The following is a 19924-nucleotide window of genomic DNA, read 5'->3' as shown; positions in this document are numbered from 1 at the left end:
GTAGTGCCGCTCCCTTGAAATTAATAAACTAGTTAATGTCGCCATCTACCGGTGGTTTAAAAAAGCTGCTTTCAACCTTCACCTAGATGAAAAACACTTGTTTCTCAGTGGTTCTAACGTGATATCAACTCAGGTGGTTTATTAAAACAGTCTCCCAGCATCAAAACGTCTGGTTGATGCGTTTGGTTGGACTAATATAATATACGCATATATGTATCCGGCCACTTAATATTTGGCCATCTGCTAACGTCTTCTATCCACTTTATAGTACACGCATCATGGCAGCTGTGTTGAAAAAAGTTGATAAAGTAAACTTTTTAAAATATCTTGATTTAACTAGTCTGTGTTGCTTCACTGGCTGCTGATTCTTGCCATACTTTCGTTGCCAATATGCGCGCGCATACGTTGCCACGTCATCATTGTATATAAATAGTAAAAGGGTCTATTGCCATTTACTCACTAATGCAGTGTAAAAATGTTAAGTAAAAGATAAAAATAACGTTTAAATAACGTTGGTAGTGCTCATTTTTACATGCAAGGAATAGGAACTGAAGCTGTCAATCACTGACATTCTGTGCAACTTTTTGCTATCTGTTTTTAAACAATTTCAAGCTAAGACAGCTTTGCATGCTATGTACATTATATCAGTTACAGTTTGAGCTCACAAAATAATAAAAAGGCAAAACTCAAAGTTAAAATCAAATAGTTTTATTTAGATGTGCAAGTCAGTACATTTGACAGTGCATTAGATTTTCCTAAAACGCTAAAGCAAAATAAATTATGTCTTGAGTATCTTTGAAATAGCACACATCCAGACACTATACTTCACAATGTACTAAGCATGACTTCTGAACAGTCTATAGGTGAGCATCAAGAAGCAACAAAATAAGCCTTTACTAAATAACACTTCCATTGACTACATCTAAAAAGATTATAGCCATCATCTCATTCTCCTCAGTGTTGCTTTTAAAAATTTGGCTAGCAATAGAAAATTGATTAACCTAGTAGCAAAGGAAACAACTTGTTAGCACTTGGTCCTCTAGGATTAGTTTGTGGTGGTGCAAAAAATATAGACATTGAAAAATCAACTTGTTTAATGGAAAATGGTTAGCTTGACAAACAGTGAACTTAAAAATTGGCATTTCACCCATCTAACTGAAATAGTGCACTTTAATATGCAAAAAATAAAAGATACATTTTGATTACTAGATGTTAAGGCTTACATAAAAAAAAAAAATCTGCTAAAATGAGTGAAGGGGGTCCTTTGAGGGGAACCTCTGAGCCATTGTTTTTAGCTACCCAGCTAGACAACCTATTTGCAAAAACTGGACATTCTCGAATTACAATGTCACCAAACAGTGTTCGGTTTTTGGAAATTAAAGAAGCCAAAACAAGAAAAACTGTTCCATTTCCACATTAAGATTTTCACTAAACACATCTACATCAAGAATACAATCATGCAACTGCCCCACCTCCCCCCCAAAACCACCTTAAAATATCTGCCGGCAGCACAAATACAGTTAGGAATACAACTAAAAGATCACTTAATATCTCAGAACATTTACACTCAAGCATTGGGTTGTTTAGAAATCGCAGGGGGTTTGCACTATAATGTGTTTTTCAGCCTCTTGATGCTTGTTTTCAGCAGTAGTCATCAGGATACCTGAAACAACATTTACGTTCAGCTTTTGTTTTTTATTCAAATGAAAAATTACAGGAAGCTTAAACGACTGGTTTCGCCTATACTCACTTTCCTCCTTTCTTAGTTGGAGTTTCTTTGCCGGACATTTTTGTCTTTGTGGTTCGTGGCAGAGTTGCTCTTCCTGAAAAACACGATTTCAAGCAAGTTTACTCTTTGATGTTCAACGCAGATTTCCTGAGCATGAGAATCGCATATAGCTGCTATTGTCTAGACATCAAAACGTTGCCTTGAAGTTTCATAGAAAAAGCATTTCAACTTCTTGGCACACATATAAATGAATATAAAAGAAAGACTTACAGTGGGGCAGATCCTGAGTCATCATCTACAGGCATCAGGAGAAACACAAGGAAAGAAAAAAAACAAGCGTTAAATAAAGCATTTAAAGGGTTACAGATATAACATCTCTAAAAATCTAACTAGAAGTGTTACAAGATGCCTAAAACCTTAATTTAAAAGATGACCTGACAAGTACCCTACACTGATTCTGGATGGTGTAAAAACCTGGTTTACATTTATCATTTGGTTACAGCTCCTGTTATGCTGCACGTTTGGTGATTAAAAAGAGACTAAACACTGCGACATGTGTATATATATATAACCTCATTCCTACTAATAACGATGATCCATGCAGATAGATTAACCATGCAATCTGACGTTTTCTTAAAAAGATACGTTCAGTGGTTTTCAGCCCAGAGGTTTTTATACAAAAATTGTTTACTCGAGTATCATTGTTTGTAATACAAACTCACCTAGAGCAGTAGCATTACGCAATATGCTGTTTCTTTGCTACATCTAAAAAAAAAAAACATTGCCAATTCAGTGGGGTGGTAAAGTTGTTAGCGGTTTTAGCCGTTCTAGCCGTTCCGGGTGGTTGCCTCCACAAAAAGTCTCCATGATATTCTGGCTCTTGGGTACTACCCGTGTTTTTCCTCAAAGCCTAGGGGATGTTTTTCCCATTTAATAATCCAAGAGGCTAATCGCTCAGAGAAAGTGTGTTTCAAGCTATACAAGGACTCCTATGAGGCTCTAACGGTACATACTCATGGGGTGTCAGCGTTAACGCTTCTCATTTATTTTGAATGGGTGATGCCCTGCGTTGCCGCACTGAATTGTGGATCAGTCGGAGTCACATCATTTGTGTTGCTCATGGCAAGAGTTAAAACATTTCTTAATGTTAAGGGGGTGTGCACGCAAATTTTTTTAAACGCGGATGAAAACGTCCGTCAGATGCCGACTGCTAGCTTTTTTCCAGCTGAGCGCTTTGGTTGTTATGAGACTTCTGCTTTGTTTATCAGTTGCTGAACGTTGTGCAGGTTGGTTGTTGTGATGTTTATCCTGCCCTCCTCCACTGTGATTGGACGGCCAAGTGAGAACTAACATTGACAAACTGAGCTTATGCAAAAGTTGAACAGCGCGGCGGAAAAAACGCCAGCTGCTGGCTTTTTTTAAAAAACACCGCACTTCCATTGGAAGCAATTGAAAACAAACGCCTGCATAAAAGCTTTGGTGTGCACGCTACCTCATGCTGCGTTCACACCAGCCGCGGTAGATTTCAATGTAAAGATGCTTCGATGTGCATCTGGAGGTCTCACAGCGCGAATGAGGCGTTTAGTGTGGCGGGGTATTCGTGATTGCCTCATTTGTGCGTCTAGTTTGCGCAAATTAACCTGCGCAAGTTGAAAAAACGGAACTTTGGCAGAAAACGCACCACGTTAACCAATCAGGAGCTTGCTCTAGTAGTGATGTGATGTGATTACAGGAAGCGAGCGGAGTCACAGAATCCCCTCCATGATGCGAAATTTCGCATGAATGTCTTGATAACTAGAATTTCACGTGCGGTTTCCACGCACAAATTAAGAGAGTACACTCAAACTGTACACGTTAGATGCAAATTTGACGCCTCAAACGCATCTGGTGTGAACCCACAGTAAGAGCAAATACAGGCGTCAGCCAATCAGATGGCTAACCAATTAGGTTTATGCAAGACCAGGGTTTATACAGAAATCCTTAAGTTAAATTTACTACTTTTTACTACCTTTTTTACTACCTTCAGAATATTTTTTAAAACCATCACGACACTGAATTGCAAGTGTTAATCAGCGACCTTTCTATTATTTACACAGATTTTGACATATATAACATACAAAAAAGAATTAAAGTGAAAAAAATTCTTCTGACTGAAATATTTTTCAGGCCAAGTCATATTCCTTTACCTAACCCTTTATGTAGGCGAGACCAATAGCATTTTAAGGGGAGATTTTTTTACATTAATTCTATATTAAAGTCTCCTGTGGCATATAAAGGTAGCTGTAGTTTGCAGGGCATTTCAGATTAAGGCGAAACAGCTAAATAACTCACTATACTGTATTAAAAGAAAACATGAATATCACCACCTTTAATGAATCTTATTAATTATTTATTAATTGTAAATGTATTTATTTTAGCATTTACTAATAATTTTTTAATCAAAGTTGAAACTGTTAACATTAGTGAATGCACCATGAACTACCGTCAATTACTGTAATGACATAAACAAGAATTAATTAATGATTATATACTCTATATTTTTCATTGTTTGTTCATGTTATATAATGCATTTACTAAGGTGAACAAATACAACTTTTTTATATCATATTATTCAGTACACATACACAAATAATCCAGGGTCTGTTCTGTTCACACAACAGTTTACAGTCACAGCTCTAATACAGTAACGTTATGTATGAACGAGTAACTCGAGTCAAACTCGTGTAGAAATCCCACAGGATGTCTGTAACCATAGTGACAGTTGTTAATTGAATGACTGTACCTTTATCAACAAAATATTATGTTACAATAGAGGCAGCGCTGATGTGCTAGTTTATGCGCAATGTTTCTGCTGTTTACTTTCTCCTAAGACCTAAATGGTCGTGTTTATATGAGGATATTTGCAAAGACGGGATTTTTGAGGCATATTTGTTATTTAAGGCCAATAAAGCGGCAAAAATCCGTACAACACAAGCTCAATGAGAAACGAATGCGCGCCTAGCCTGCTCCTCTGACACAGAAACAGCGGACGCACTGTTGTTTGTGTTTGAATGGCTTAAAATCACTTGTTTTTAAATGGTTGTGCTTAAATATATGTACAAATGTTACGTTTTTGTGACCACACGTAAATGCAACTGCAAGAACCGACAGGTGGATGACATCAAAGTCCCGCGAGAGCGTTTCGGAAGGAGTCTCCTCTTATGATTCCTCGTCAATCGCTCTCAAGGGATTTGGATGTCATCTGCCTTTTGGTTGTTGTGGCGCCACATGAAGTTTACCCATGAGTTAAACAAACCCGTTGTACCAGCCACTGGCTATATCAGCATAGCATTAAAAAGCGTGCCGCGGATGATCAGTAACGTGAGAAATCATTTACCCCCAAAATACAGGACCTCTTACGTTAGTCTTACTGTGCAAAGACACGCCATTACCTGTTTGGTTTTCTTAGCCCACGCAAATGAAAGGCTTGCCAATCTTCATCATTTCGCTAAGCCAAGTCAATCGTCTTTTACACCTTTATCGATCTTCAAAACATCGGAGCCTTCCTGCATTATAAGTTTGACCATGCTAGCTGAAATAAAGTTTTACCTCAGCTTAACGTGATACAGTCAGAAAACCCGGAGTGGATCCGGTCCGTAGTGATTACAGAACGCTTACAGCGGAGAGAGGAACGTGATTTGGCTCCACTCCAGGCTTTGATCACATCCCAGAGACGAAAGATCTTTGATTATTTGCCCAGATATGCAGGTGATTTGAACTAATTTTCAGGCATCATAACATTACAAAAGGCAATCGAAAATTTACTACCTCCTCAGATGACCCTTACTACTTTTTACTGGCCTTAATTTGGCATAATTTAATTTACTACCTTTTACAACCCCGCGGAAACCCTGAAGACCAGAGAACAAGAGAGCATAAAAATTTAAAAAATGGAGTAAAGATTAATCATTGCAATCGCTAAAGCAACAAAATCAAGGTCCATTAGTTGTCAAAACAAAGCCGCCTTTGTGTTGTGTGTGTGTTGTGATTGGCAGTTGCCACTATGATCGCATCAGGGCCAAGGTCCCTCTGTCAAGCGTTAACGCTGACACCACATGTGAATGTACTGTAACAGTGTTGCATGCTACTTCTTAATTTCTTAATATCAGCCAAGTAATGGTGATTTTTACCAAAACTGGTAATGCAAAACTGATATTTGTGGAGTTTTGAAGTAGCAATAAGCTTCAACATTAAAAAATTACTACAAATCTTATTGTAGTACTACAGCTACTGGCAAGGTTGTTTTACAGTCAATTATATGCAAATGTTTTAAGAGCGGGCTAAAAAACAAAAACGTATTCTTTAAAATTAATAACTGAATGTGTAAATAACACCTTTGCCCAGTCGAAGGTTTTCATGCACACACTCAGAACAAGATTATAGCGGTCAAAGAAAAGTGGAGTTATATAACGCGTCACCCTTTGTGTTATGGGCACTGACTCGCAGAAACAAATGAAACCCAGGATGAAGCCACTGGAGTAATGTAGTACTTCAGATTCTCATGCAGAGAGCAAAAATGACGCAGAGAGCATGCAAGAATAATACAACATGATCCTTTTAAAAGGTCACCTTAGTTGTTATGTTTAATACTTTGACATGTAAAACCCATTTTGAACCTCAACATGTCAGACTCCGCTAAACCCTTTCACTGGCCAAATGAGTCGGGATAGAAAGTTCAAATTTAATGTTAAACAAATGTGTTTATTTTTAAATCATCCATCTCAAAGTGCCAGTGAAGAAGTTGTATTTTTCAGCCCATCTGGGAGTGCATTCCAACTCCCCAAACCACCTGTTTAAGCAAATCCACTTCAGTCTGACATGCAGTTTGGAGCACTTACCACAACGTAAAAGCAGCAGCGAACAGAGAAATAAACAATGTAAATCATAAAAATAGACGCAACTGACAGCCAAACATTACAGCCAAATAAAACAGTACAAAATCAAACTAAAACAGGATCTTGCAAAATTAAGAACTGAAAATACAATTATATTCACTAAAGCAGTGTATGTTTGCAAAGAGACGGACGTACCATCAATGATCTCATCGGGCTTTCTCCTCTTCTCATAGATGAAGATGATGGTGACTAGAATAATGACCTCGGCGACGATGCCAAGGAAAGGCCAAAGAGCGGCCAGGCGGCTGCGCACACGCAGCTGGATCTTATCCTCGGCTTCTCCCTGATCACTCACGCTGTGGCACACGTAGAAGCCCGGGTCTTTTTCCATGTCCAGATTATTCACAGAGAGCGTGGTCTTGTTGGGGGTGTTCTGAATTCCATACTTCTCACCAGTGTTATTGCTTATGGAAGTCTGTGTTCATAAGGGTACGCAATTATTACAGCCCTTAAAAGAGGACCAAAATAGCTTGCAAACTAATACAATAAGAGTTTTAGATGCAATACATTTCATAGAAGTGTATTCTTTATAATGCCAGTTAACCAATACTACCCTTACAATACATAAAGTGAAATGTTTTCCACACCCTCAAAATAATTTACATGTCATATTTCTCATTTGCAAGTCACTTTGGATAAAGTAAATGTGATCAAACAACTCCTAGTTGACTTTATCAAAGCTTCATAAATTCTAGATTCATTTACAGATTTTTCCAGGTAAACAAAAACTCCATGATATTTCTAGACTCTGGTCATGCATTCATTTCCCAACATAAAACAACATGCCTTGTTCTTGTCTAATTTAGCCTTTACCTACCTTAGAATTATCTTCATTAAGTTTATACCAAAACCAGTCTGTAGGGAGTGGGTACCCATGTGCCACACACGCTAGAGTGACATTGTCATTTTCATTTCCATGCTCGGAGTGTTTATATGCCCCTACATGAGGTTTAGCTGACAAAGAGAGTGTAAAAACACACTTGAGCAAAGCAGAGTCACATTCAGGCCAAATACACAATATTGCAAAGTTGAAGTTTGTAATTTCTTTCAATGTCTATAAGCAAATGCGACTAAACAAAAATCCCAGAAAAGTGCAATCACTGTGGTATTAAGAGTATAGGGGTATCTAAATAAACACTGCTTCTGACAGTATTATAATGGTATACTGTTATTATATTATGATTCAGTAGAATGGTCAAAATGCAATATACCCATAGACGGTGATAAGCATTATTAAAATGGCAAAATTGCCATTACATTGGCAAGATCAGATGTGTGGCCATCAGCATGTGCATCACATGCTGCTTTCCAAAGTCATGGCGTAACATCATGATTCTTTTGTAAGATATTTCTTAGCGATTAGCGATGTGGAAATTACACACTTCAGCTTTAAATAACTACTTGTAGAGTGTCAAAGCTATTTCAATTTTATTTCCATTCAAGAGATTTTAAATTTAATGAGTTAAAGTAAACCGTTCTTACCTTTGACTTCGATTGTGGCATTAACCTGTGGCTCTGTTAAGAAGACACAGGAATATATGCCAGCTGAATGGTAATCAACCGTCTTAATTCTGTCATGGGAGGACATACAAACAATTGTGAGACAAATTTAACCATACCTAGCTGTCGATTCTTGTTTCATGGGACAACAGAAAGCATTTAATAAAACCGCATGTACCATTTAAAGCGGTGTTCTTCATTGCGCAGTGATAAGATCATGCATGCACGCGCCTTTTCTGCTCCGGACGCTAACTTTGTTAGAAAACCATACCAATTATTTTTAAAGATACATGTCAATAAGCGTGTTCAATCGTATGCAGTGCTTGCACAGAGATCAGACTGCTTGTTATGTTTTCGAATTGCCATCACGGCACAGTAATGTCACTCGCAATTTGTTCTGTGCAGCAACACAAAATTAAGAGACGTGGTCCCCTAGTGGTTCAGGGGGCACTGAATACACATAAGAATGCTTAGCATTAAAATCCTGTTTTTGTCATTAAAGGAAATCAACTTGTCTCAAGTTACAAATTTGACTGGTAAATGATAAAGAATGATTTGCCAGACATGCCATTTATGACTAGATGTAACTTTTTATACTTTGCAGTAAAAGTGGCTCTCCTACTGACTCTAACCTATCAGTATGGCTCTCATGAAAAAAAAAGAATGAAGACCACTGATTTAAATGATGAATGAAGGAAAATAGACTAAACAGATTTTTCAATATGCTGCTCAGACATTCCCATGGATATTTTCCTCCTGACAAACAGCTCTCACGCTGTTCTTTGCTCCAATGAGAAACAAGGTCAGTGAGCGGAGTGCCGCAGGGTCTAAACATCGCTAATGTTGACAATCACACAAAAGCCCCGTCTGCACTATATTCAATCTTTCCTAGATTGTTAAATAACTGACATGAAACACCATGGCCCGGTTTCAAATACAATGCTTAGTTTAAGCAAGGACTATGCCTTAGTTAAATATAGGATATTGAAGTCACTTAATAAAAAATACTTTAGAAATTAACGTTACAGGTGTGCATCTCAAGACAAAACAATGATATTTTACGATATGTCAGGGCAAGTTGTTTTCAGTTAAGACAGTTCAAACATTCATTTCAATTTGTTACTAGCCTAAAGCCTTGTCTGTGAAACCGTGCACATGCTGTTCTTTTTAAGTCACATGTATTTATTAGTGTGAGGAACATACTCATGTTCTATGTAGTGGTCACCCTTGTCTGACTTTGTAGCATCAATAACCTTGCCATTCTTGGTCCAAAAATGGCCGCCGACCTTAGAAGAGAGGTCGGTAAGGTTGCAGCTGAGAGTGGCAGCGGTCTTGTTGATCACCTCCCCTGGTACGGTTATGATGTTTGCATCTGCACAGGCACAAAATTGCAAAAGTTACCCAAAAACACTGTAAACTGCAAGCTAGCTTTCATTAAATTAACAGTTTCTCTCAATGCAAAAAGTGAATTACAAAAATAAATTAAAGTGTTTACCTTGCTTGAAATTCATACAAACCTTTACAGAAATAATTTTCAGGTTTTAAACATTTTAATAAGTTAAATTGATTTTAAAAGAACTTAAAGCATTATAGTATTGCAAACCATCTACCATTTTCCAATTTCGTGCAGCCTTAATCATCAAATTAAAATTAAAAAGGAGTCTACCAACTCACAGATAAAGTGTGACTCCTAAAAATAAACAATTCAGAACATTCCTGTTCAGATGTTCACTACAATGTGCACCTAAGAGCACATTGCGCAATTGAGTATAGGTATGTTTGGGCTCTTAACTACAGGGGAACTTTAAGGAGAGAGACGTTTATAATGAAGTCAGAAAAAGGGAGAACTCCATCATCCAACAACTGGTTCGGAGACCATGACCTAATCAAATACAGTTGTAGCTCTAGTTTAGGACAAAACATTGGGTTTTTCAAACGCATGCAAGAAAATGTGCTTGGAGTGTTAATTTTTGGAAAGTTACGGTTCTGAATGCAAGACTTGGGCACAAAAAATTAAGCCCCATCTAAATAGCTTTCTGACGTTCCAGGAAGAGTGGAACATTCATTGAAGGAACAACATGTAAGTAATCTGAGTCTTTATCAGTAAGACATGCCGGTTAGGACATCTTAAACAATCTGATCAGCATTACCACTTAATACCATTTCAGTTAAAAGATTTTACAAGTTTTAGTCCTATGCACCAATATGGTCAAAAAAGGCATCAGATTACTACGAAGTAAGAGACAGTGCTAGATTAGAGGCTTTTTTTAAGATGCATGTTAGCAGCTGTTCTTGGTCTTCTTGGTTGAAGGAAAAGGTGGACAGGGGGTGAGGAAAGGGTGTCTGAACCTACAGGGCTGTTTTCTTCTACGCTAGCGTCTCCACAATGTCACTCACGTTCAAACACTATAACGTTTGCTTGTGAGCGAATCCACTTGACTTTAGGCGGGGTCTTGAGATCATTTCGGTCTGGGTCGTTGGATGCACGGCACTCATAAACACCCGTGTCGTTGAGCGCTAGGTTGGTGAGTAAAAGCGTGCTGGTGGCGTGGTGGATATAGGTGGCGTTGATGCGTACTCGGTGCTCCCTTGCACCATCAAACAGCTGTGAAACGATCTCATCTGGCTCTTCGCCCTCAATGAACCACCATTGAATTTCAGGGATGGGGTTGCCTATGACTTCGCAATGCAGCTCTGCACCATCTTCGATCAGTTTCATCTGAGACATGGGCGATTTTACGAAGCCCGCTGGATAGCGGATTTGACGGATGAATAGGATTTGGATTTAGTGCGAACAGTTCATTGAGATATGAATAATGATTAGAAGCAGGCAGGCAACAACAAAGAAACAGCAGAAGAGAAAAGAAAAAGATGTTAGAATGGAAGACATAAAAGAGGCATACATCAGAAAAAAATTTGATTTTGCGTATCATTATGCAAGCCCAAATTAGGCTCGCATGAGTGTTTCACCACTTTATGATACCAAAATCCAAATGTTAAAGAACATCAGTGGTGTGCATTTAAAAACAATGAGTTCAAGCATGCATTCAAAAACAATTAAGCTTAGCATATTAAGAAATGCAATGAATAACAGAAAATATGAAATTCAGATGAAATGAATAGATGAGGTGAAGAACAGCATGTACTCCAAACAAAGAGAAAGTTTGTGCCGTGCTAGTCCCCTATGGAGATCGTGCAACGGGACTCTTCTGATCATCTTAGAACAATACACACCCTGGACAACACAAGAGTACATGTGTAACTGCTTAGAAAAACAACTCTCCACATCAAATGACAATAAACGTTTGAGATCAGCCACAGAGCCGTCGCTCTTCCTGTAGTACAGCACATGTGTGTTTTTGGAGTAAGACGCTCCCATTTCGATTCAATTCTTTATCTTGCTGCCGAGGATGTGATGTTTATTCTGCTAGCAAAACAGTGGAGGTCCACATGCTGTACCGGGACTCCACACATGTCTTACGCCTGAAATAACACATGCCCTTTCAGACCATACAGGCTTTATCCATTTGACCACCATGAAAAGGTCACCTCCACAATGTTTAAAGACAAAATTCACATCCATTTCAACTTAGTCTAAACTAAACTCTAACAGCAATTTAGATGTATACATATAGGAACTTAGGATTTATACTCCATACTAGATATATATTTAAAGCTTTAAATGGGTCACCAATATAGCAAGGTCAACTTTAGTACAGTGACGTGGTACAAAGTCTGCCAAGACTAGATAAACTTTATAATCTGCAGTAGTAAACAAGTCAATAAGTTGCCCGTCTCACATTTATATTTACTGGCTTAAGGTCACCAGTTTCATCATTGTAGCTTCTTGGCTCATTTTTTTAAACGAATTTACAAATTTAAATGCTGACCGTTTTTTTTAGTCTATTACATAATTTAACAACCGTTTAATCCTGAGGAAGATGTTTTTGTGATTGTTAACTGTAAATTAATCTCACTTAAAGTGATAAACAAAAGTGTAAAAAGCCAGTTTGTCAACTGTAGCCATGCTTGCTATGGCATTCATGTGACCTTTAGATGATTTAGCAGGGTTACAAAATCTATTTCTGACTGTTTTAGCTACTGACGTGTGCATTGCAAAGCAGCATTAGCAGAGTAATTACTGGTTGATCCTACACACTTGGCGTGGTTAACAAAAATATTTAGTTAAAGGGATAGTTCACCCAAAAATGAAATTTATTGAACTTTTTGAACTGCCGTTGCGACCCTAATTTTTAATGGGTCGCAAATGTGCTACCTAATGTTTTAGACAATATGCTATGATTTACTATGAGCATTTATTAAAACAGAAATGTGGATCTTAAGAATACGTTTTATAACATGCTCTGAGCCATCAACACGTTGGCTTCATTTTGCGTGAAAGCACGTCGTGTCTCTCCCTATGAGTGTGCGTTTGCGTGCTCAGCTGTTTCTCAATGAATTGGGTGCGACGCGACGCAAGCGCAGTGTCTTCCATGTTTCTGAACTTGAGCAGAGGTCTTTCTTCACTGAGGACGCGGGACTCGTATGGTTCCGGGTTTATGTTTTAAATGGTCTGTCGGGTCCGGTTACGTCCTAGTTTAATTACTTTGGGTCCCAAGTCTGATTAATGTTGTGTTTATAACCCGAGTCGATCGGAAAACGTCCATGAGCGCTACCGCGCTAAAGCTCGAGTGCAGTTTCAGCGTGCCTCCGGTTTCTATGGCGATGGTTCTTGTTATGACCACGCACTGCATTTTCTTTCTCACATTTTTTTAATAATCTTATTATTAATTAACCATATATTTTCTAAAACCATATCCATATTAAGTTTGGACAGAGATTGTAGCAAAAAGCAATGCTAATGTCAAGCCAATTGCACTGAACGAGCAAAGCAATGTAAAGTTTGTCACCGGGACAGCAAGTAGACTTTTAAATCTGAAATAATGAGTGGATTAAGCTTTTTAAATCGGCAAGAGAGAAATAGAAAGATAGAGCAGAAGCAGTAAAAGTGCCTTTCTAATAGAAATTATTACCATTATAACATCAGTCATAACATCAGTCACATTTATAATCTATAGACCTGCACTGTCTATTAATATACTATACATAGTATTGTATTATATTGAGTTTGATAAAAGGGGTCTAATTGCTTCTTATATCAGTGCAAAAACAGTAAGTCTTTTCGTGGTGCTTTGACAAACAGTGTCAGCTTTGTTAATGGCAAAGAAAGTTTGGGGTGGTTAGATTGATGAAATATAATGTGAAATTAATATTAATTTTCAATGAATCAAAGTATTGTGTTGTGTCACACATTATTAGTTCTACATCACATGTATAGTAGACCATTATTTGTCAGGGGGTAATAATTGCCCTTTTCATCGGCTACCACCACCAAGTAAATTTCAGATCTGTGGGAAACACTGCAACGTTTAAGAAAACAAGGCGGCATGTGGTTTAAAAGATGGCAAGTAAAATAAAAAGCATATCTGTGCAATACAGTTTCATTATTGTTCATTATTATCCAGAGCGCCTTAATATAACTTGAAAAAAATGTGTGCGACCAAATCATATTTTGCGCCAGTAACTGAAAAAGTTGGTAGCGCAAGTGCCACCAGTGGAAAAGGTTAGTGTAGTTCCCTGTGAGAACAGAATTTTCATTTTTGGGTGAACTCTCCCAAGGACAGGAGGATCCTCATCCAGTCACATACTATGGAGCCTGGGTTTATGCTGAGAAACAATCTTTCAGGCATTTTCCACAGCGCAAAATTGCTGGTAACAGCATAGGAAGTACAAAACAAATATCCCTATTTACCTGAGGGTAAATACTTGCCTGGCCTCTCTAGCCCAATTTAATGAGCAAAGTCGTGCTGGAGGACTCGAGGGAAAATCTAATTTTAATTCAGATCCAAGACGACTATGGCTCCCTGCATTGAGGAATCAAAGGACTTGCCTCGTGCCATTGGGCAAAAACCATGACAAAACCTGTTGCTCAAAAGCACCAACCTGTTCCTACGATGGAGGTCATAAGGGCAATACAGGAACTGCTAATTTCCGGTTGTTTTGGGGAAGTGTAGAGGCTTATATGATGAAACACTATTGCTTCAAGCCTATTAGGTTTGGATTTACTGATCTTATTAAAACTCATTGGCGACTGAATGGCTAAAACGATGTAGCTAAACCATAAAACAACCATTCTTACTGGCTTACCGCTGTTAGATTTTCATTTTGTGCGCAAACACGCTTTAATTCACCTCTGGGGCTATAACAAATAATATTTAGCCCAATACAAAAGAGCAAATTTACAAGGCTGCTTTAACAAAGCTTTTATTATTTAAAGAGCGATGGCAACCAACAAGTTTAGCAGGGATTTCTGTGTGTGGGCCATTTACAGTGATGGAACATTATAATGAGCTTAAGCTAAGCCTTTTATTGAACAAGGATAGACTAAAAGACTGAAAATTGCGGCCCAGTTACAGGCTGGTGTTTATCACCATTGTCAGATGATTGAACAAAACACTTAATGATTTACTGCCCTCATCTTCCATTACATGATTACAGACGATGATCCGCTGAGCAGGCAATGACCTAAATCTAAAAAAAACTGTTTTCATAACTAATGTTTCACTGGACTCAAAGACTAGTCTGTACCAGTTTTAATGGTTGCCTGCTGTTTACAGTGTCTAAAATATCAGTCACGAGAGTAAATGACTTGCCAGCAAAGTGCAGACATATATTAACCGGCATAGCTGGTCGTTGAGCCCCACTGAAACTAAACAATCATTAAATTTCTACTTAGAAACCTTAGAGAAAGACGTCAAATTTAAAAAATGTGTTTGTATACTTACAACACCTCTGAATAATGATTAAAAGCTTGATAAAATGTAAAACTAAGGAATAACAGAGCTTGTCCTTTGCCTTTAAAACGGCACGTTCTGTACTGTTGGTAACACATTTTCATACGTCATTTACTCAATCGTAGCCCTGAATACATTTTATAATTATTTGGTAAAACTTAAGGGAAAATTTCATATATATTACGAGTAAACCGTAATTAAAGAGAAATATATCAATTAAAACCACATCTAAAAGCATATCGCTAGTGCGATAGCTCGAGCAGCGTCCCCGTGAGCTCGTGCGCTGACAGTTTTATAACAGCTATTTACGCGTCTAAATGGTTTTAAACGTTCGTCATTAATACATTTCGCTTTATTTGAGGTAAAAAAAAACGTGTACAAACTGCCGCCTCGTCGTTTGAGGCCGCGAACCCTTGTTCATTTTAAAGGCCTGTGGAAAATGAGCTCGTGAGCTAAGTGATCAACAGAAAAACGAGACGCCTTACCTGTCGAAGCTTCAGCTCGGTAAAAACACGACAACACGACCACAATACCGGCGAACAGCCACGGGTTCCCCCTCCGTTTCATGGTTATTTGTTTAAAAATATGTAACAGTGTAACGGATAGGTAGGTTTAAAGAGGTAGACACAACTAGAAGCGAAGCCTTCGATGAAGTCCGTCGTCCTCTACTTGTTCTAAAGTGCACACGAGAACGCGCACGTACGCGGGCGGAGCCTTTACGTCATCACGTCCGGTCTTCAGACGCAGCGCCGCTTCGTCTGCCTGCATGTTAATTATTTACTTTAGCTTTTACGGTGTTAAAAGATCTGTTGCCAAATTCATATTTTTATTTTGTCCCTACCCATTTGTTATATATTTGTCAAACAGATTGTTGTAACATATTTTGAAGTGCGATTTTTGATTTGTTTTTTCGATTTTAATGTGAGTGTCAATTATAATAATAATAGTAATAATAACAATAACAACAACAATAATAATAGTTATACTACTACTAATAATAATAAATTATTTAACACCCCGCACAACACTTTACATGCTTTGTATTAGGCACTGACTTTGCCACCTACTACCACCCTAAAGTAGCAAACAAACAAATGACCATGCTAAAACTAGTAAACAATTATCCATAAAGTTTTACTTGATCTCGACCATGAGAGTGAGTAAAGTCAATAATAGAGTATTTTATTAAAATCTCTGCTACATATATCGGCCACGGATGTTTAGCATGATAAAACGATAGTTTTATAACTGCATAAATGCAGCGTTGTACAAAGTTGCAGCGGGCTAAAATCACGTGTTTCTCAGTTTAAAGATTATCAAAATAATGATCTGTTTTAATGACAAAAGTTCAAATACTTGAGCAAGTGACAGATAATTGGTGAGTAGCTGTTTGTTTATATTTGTACTGGCAAAAAAAAACTGTATGCATACCCTTTTTTTAAGTGCTGTAATTTCTTTTTGTATATTGTGATGGTAACATACTCACTTTTAAATATCTAAAGGGACATTACATAACCTTAGCTATCTTGGGTAGCAAAAACTGTTTATACAGAAATGAAAGACATTTTTCAAAGATTTCTCCTTGTGTTTTTATATCCATCATCATCACAGGGCTGCTTATTGTTCGCTTGTTCTGTTTATTATGTTGCAATTGTTCACTGAAGGTCATCCATCTATGTGAAGATATTTAAAGTCACACAAAACTAAATAACAAATGCACAAAGATGGTCTAAATATTTAAACCTTTCGCTAGTTTCTTAAAATTGCCATGCTGAAAAAACAGACAATTGAATGGTTTCCATTAAAATACCATTAGGAACCATTAGCTTTTACTGTTAAAACCATTACAACATTTCTTTTTGTAGTGTGTTTTGGGCATTTTTCCAGTAGGATTTAATGGTCCTACTAATAGAACTCAACATACCACTAGAGACACACAGAGACCAATAAAATTCCAGTTAAAACAAATATTGTGATGTTTTTTATTGTTGTTGTTTTTTAGCGGGGTAGTCTCTGAACTGTCCCTCAGTATGTATTTTAAAAATATAAAAAAAACATTATGATTGACACATCATAACATTGACAACAAAACCACAAAAAACATTACTAGTCAATAACACAAGTCTTAATTTTTATTGCTTATCATACATTACATTTTGAAAATTCTTCCCCAGCCATCCTCTGCACTGTAAAAAATTATTTGTTGGTTCAACTTAAATTTTGTGTTGATTTGACTAAAAAGTATTAAAAAAACAAATTTTTTTAGTTGAATTAGCAGTCCTACTAATATAACAATATAAACAACAGAAGATTAACACCAACAACCCTTAACAAACCAATAAACAAACGCAAAAGTAATCAACACACTTAAAAAAAAACAGCAACAAAACAACTTGTTTGTGCTAGTCAATTCAACCCACTATTTTAAGTTTAGACCTGTGATAAGTTGACATAACTTATAAAAACAAGTTGAAATTGTTAAAAAGTTATAGTGACACAAAAATATATGTTGATTTGACAAAAAAAATCATTTTTTTTTACAGTGCACATTTTAACATCAACATTTTACACAAAGTCACAAAGGTCGAGGTCCCATTCAGGCCATGACGAGTACTTTTTATAATCACGTCTCATCAAACCAATCACAAAAGAGATCAAGATGTTGCCCAATCCTGAGGATGCATGACAACATTTATTTATTTATCAGATGCCTTATCCAGATTGAATTATAAATCAGAGAGCTTTTATCATTTTATCAAAGGAGCCAGATAGATAGATAGATAGATAGATAGATAGATAGATAGATAGATAGATAGATAGATAGATAGATAGATAGATAGATAGTCATTTTTCCAGATACCTTGGCCTAAGCGTCATTCTGCGGGTTATTTAGTTGGTTATTTATGTGTTTTACAAATTGGAGTTACATATAGTCACATATAGTAACCAGCAGGGGGCGCAATTGCTTAAATGTTTGTATGAACCAATGATGGTTAGGAGAAAAAATTGCTCGTGTCTTTTGGGGCACACAAACCTTAAAACGTATAATAAAGACTTTCTTTAAGGTATAAAGCCTTTCCTGTAGATGGCAGAACAACATATGTCTCATAATAAAGTTTTACAAGATCTGTTCAAGATTTAGCTGAATATAACATAAACATCAAACCAACAAATTCCAACCTGAATAACTACTTAAACATCAGTGTGAGTAAATGAATGATTAGTTTGTCATCGCAATGGATTTCAAGGGACTACTAATGCATCTGCCTTTAAAATTTTGTACTTGATTATTATTTCATATTTAAAAGAAATCCTTCAGAGGTTTGAAAAGAAAGGCAGTATATTATTTTCTTGGACCCTTTCTTGAAAGGTACCTTGAGCACAATCCCATGACGGCTGTAAAAATTAAGATTAAATGACCTCTAGAGACATTTGTTAGACATCAATCCAAACCTCGTGGCTGTTCATTTTGTGCGCTACCTATTGAAGTGCCTCCAGTTCGCAGAAACAGATCAGAATCTTGGGGAGTAAGTAGGAGTTTCTGCATAATTGTCTCTCGGCCAATCCCTGCGCCCAAAGGGTGTGCCTTCAACATGGTGATCTGGAATAACACTAGGAGAAAAACATGGGCTGCACAGTTTTACTACTGGGAATTCGTTTGATAACAGTTATTCAGAATGAGTTTTTATTGGATAATGCTTTCAGCAGCCCAAAGTATTTTAGTGCTTACTGAGCATAATAAAAAAGTTTACAGATTTTGAACAGAAGACTTGTAGCGATATAAAATAGTTTCGCTTGTAGTCTTTGTTATAATTTCATTGCCAGTGCGCATAAAAATTGTTGGCCACTATAATGCTACTTGGGCCGGATCATAATGACTTAGAAAAACCTTAGTTTATATATCTAGATACTTTTACAGCTAATTAGCTTCATTTACTTAGGTTAAAGGAAAAGTTCATCCAAAACCTCCTTTTATTCACCCCAGATCATTCAGTCAGCACTGGATCATTGAATCAGTTCAGAATCATTGAGTCAGCAATGGATTATTGAATCAGTACAGAATCATTGAGTCAGCAATGGATAATTTAATTCGTACAGAATCATTGAGTCAGCAATGGATAACTAACTGAATCCGTACAGAAGTATTGAATCCATACAAAATCATTGAATCAGTACTGAATCATTAAATTAGTACAAAGTCATTGAGTCAGTACTAGATCATTGAATCATTACATAATCATTGAGTTAGCACTGAATCATTGAGTTAGCACTGGATTATTATATCAGTATTGAGTCAACACTGGATAATTAAATCAGTACAGAAGTATTGAGTCAGTACTGGATCATTGAATTAGTACAAAATCATTGAATCAGTACTGAATCATTGAATTAGTACAAAACTATTGAGTCAGTACTGGATCATTAAATTAGTACAAAATCATTGAATCAGTACAGAAGTTTTGAGTCAGTACTGGATAATTGAATTAGTACAAAATCATTGAATCAGTACTGAATCATTGAATTAGTACAAAACCATTGAGTCAGTACTGGATCATTGAATCAGTACAGAATCATTTAATCCGTACAAAATCATTGAATCAGTACTGAATCATTGAATTAGTACAAAATCATTGAGTCAGTACTGGATCATTGAATCATTACAGAATCATTGAATCAGTACAGAATCATTGGGTCAGCACTGGATTATTATATCAGTATTGAGTCAGCACTGCATAATTGAATCAGTACAGAAGTTTTTAGTCAGTACTGGATCATTGAATGAGTACTGAATCATTGAAACAGTACTGAATAATTGAATTAGTACAAAACCATTGAGTCAGTACTGGATCGTTAAATTAGTACAAAATCATTGAATCAGTACAGAAACATTGAAGCAGTATAGAGTC

At 36.9% G+C, this 19924-nt stretch overlaps 1 protein-coding gene across 2 annotated transcripts; it reads right to left on the bottom strand.

The window, feature by feature from the left end:
- Window positions 1-692: 692 nt before the first annotated feature.
- bsg (basigin) lies at window positions 693-15716 on the bottom strand. Of its 2 annotated transcripts, none has more exons than XM_065246334.1 (8): window positions 15503-15716; window positions 9367-9535; window positions 8146-8234; window positions 7481-7617; window positions 6799-7078; window positions 2000-2024; window positions 1751-1823; window positions 693-1663 (listed from the first exon to the last, which is right to left on the bottom strand). In XM_065246334.1, the coding sequence occupies exons 1-7, from the start codon at window positions 15582-15584 to the stop codon at window positions 1763-1765; spliced, it is 843 nt and encodes a 280-aa protein (XP_065102406.1). In that variant the 5' UTR covers window positions 15585-15716; the 3' UTR covers window positions 693-1663; window positions 1751-1762. The 2 variants fall into 2 exon arrangements, with proteins under 2 accessions (XP_065102406.1, XP_073669637.1); XM_073813536.1 differs by having other exon boundaries at window positions 2000-2012.
- Window positions 15717-19924: the final 4208 nt, after the last annotated feature.

Source organism: Paramisgurnus dabryanus, chromosome 24, assembly GCF_030506205.2.
Source record: "Paramisgurnus dabryanus chromosome 24, PD_genome_1.1, whole genome shotgun sequence".
NCBI classification, from domain to species: Eukaryota; Metazoa; Chordata; class Actinopteri; order Cypriniformes; family Cobitidae; genus Paramisgurnus; species Paramisgurnus dabryanus.
The sequence above is the reverse complement of the archived record's forward strand: the minus strand, read 5'-3'. Positions and strand labels throughout refer to the sequence as shown.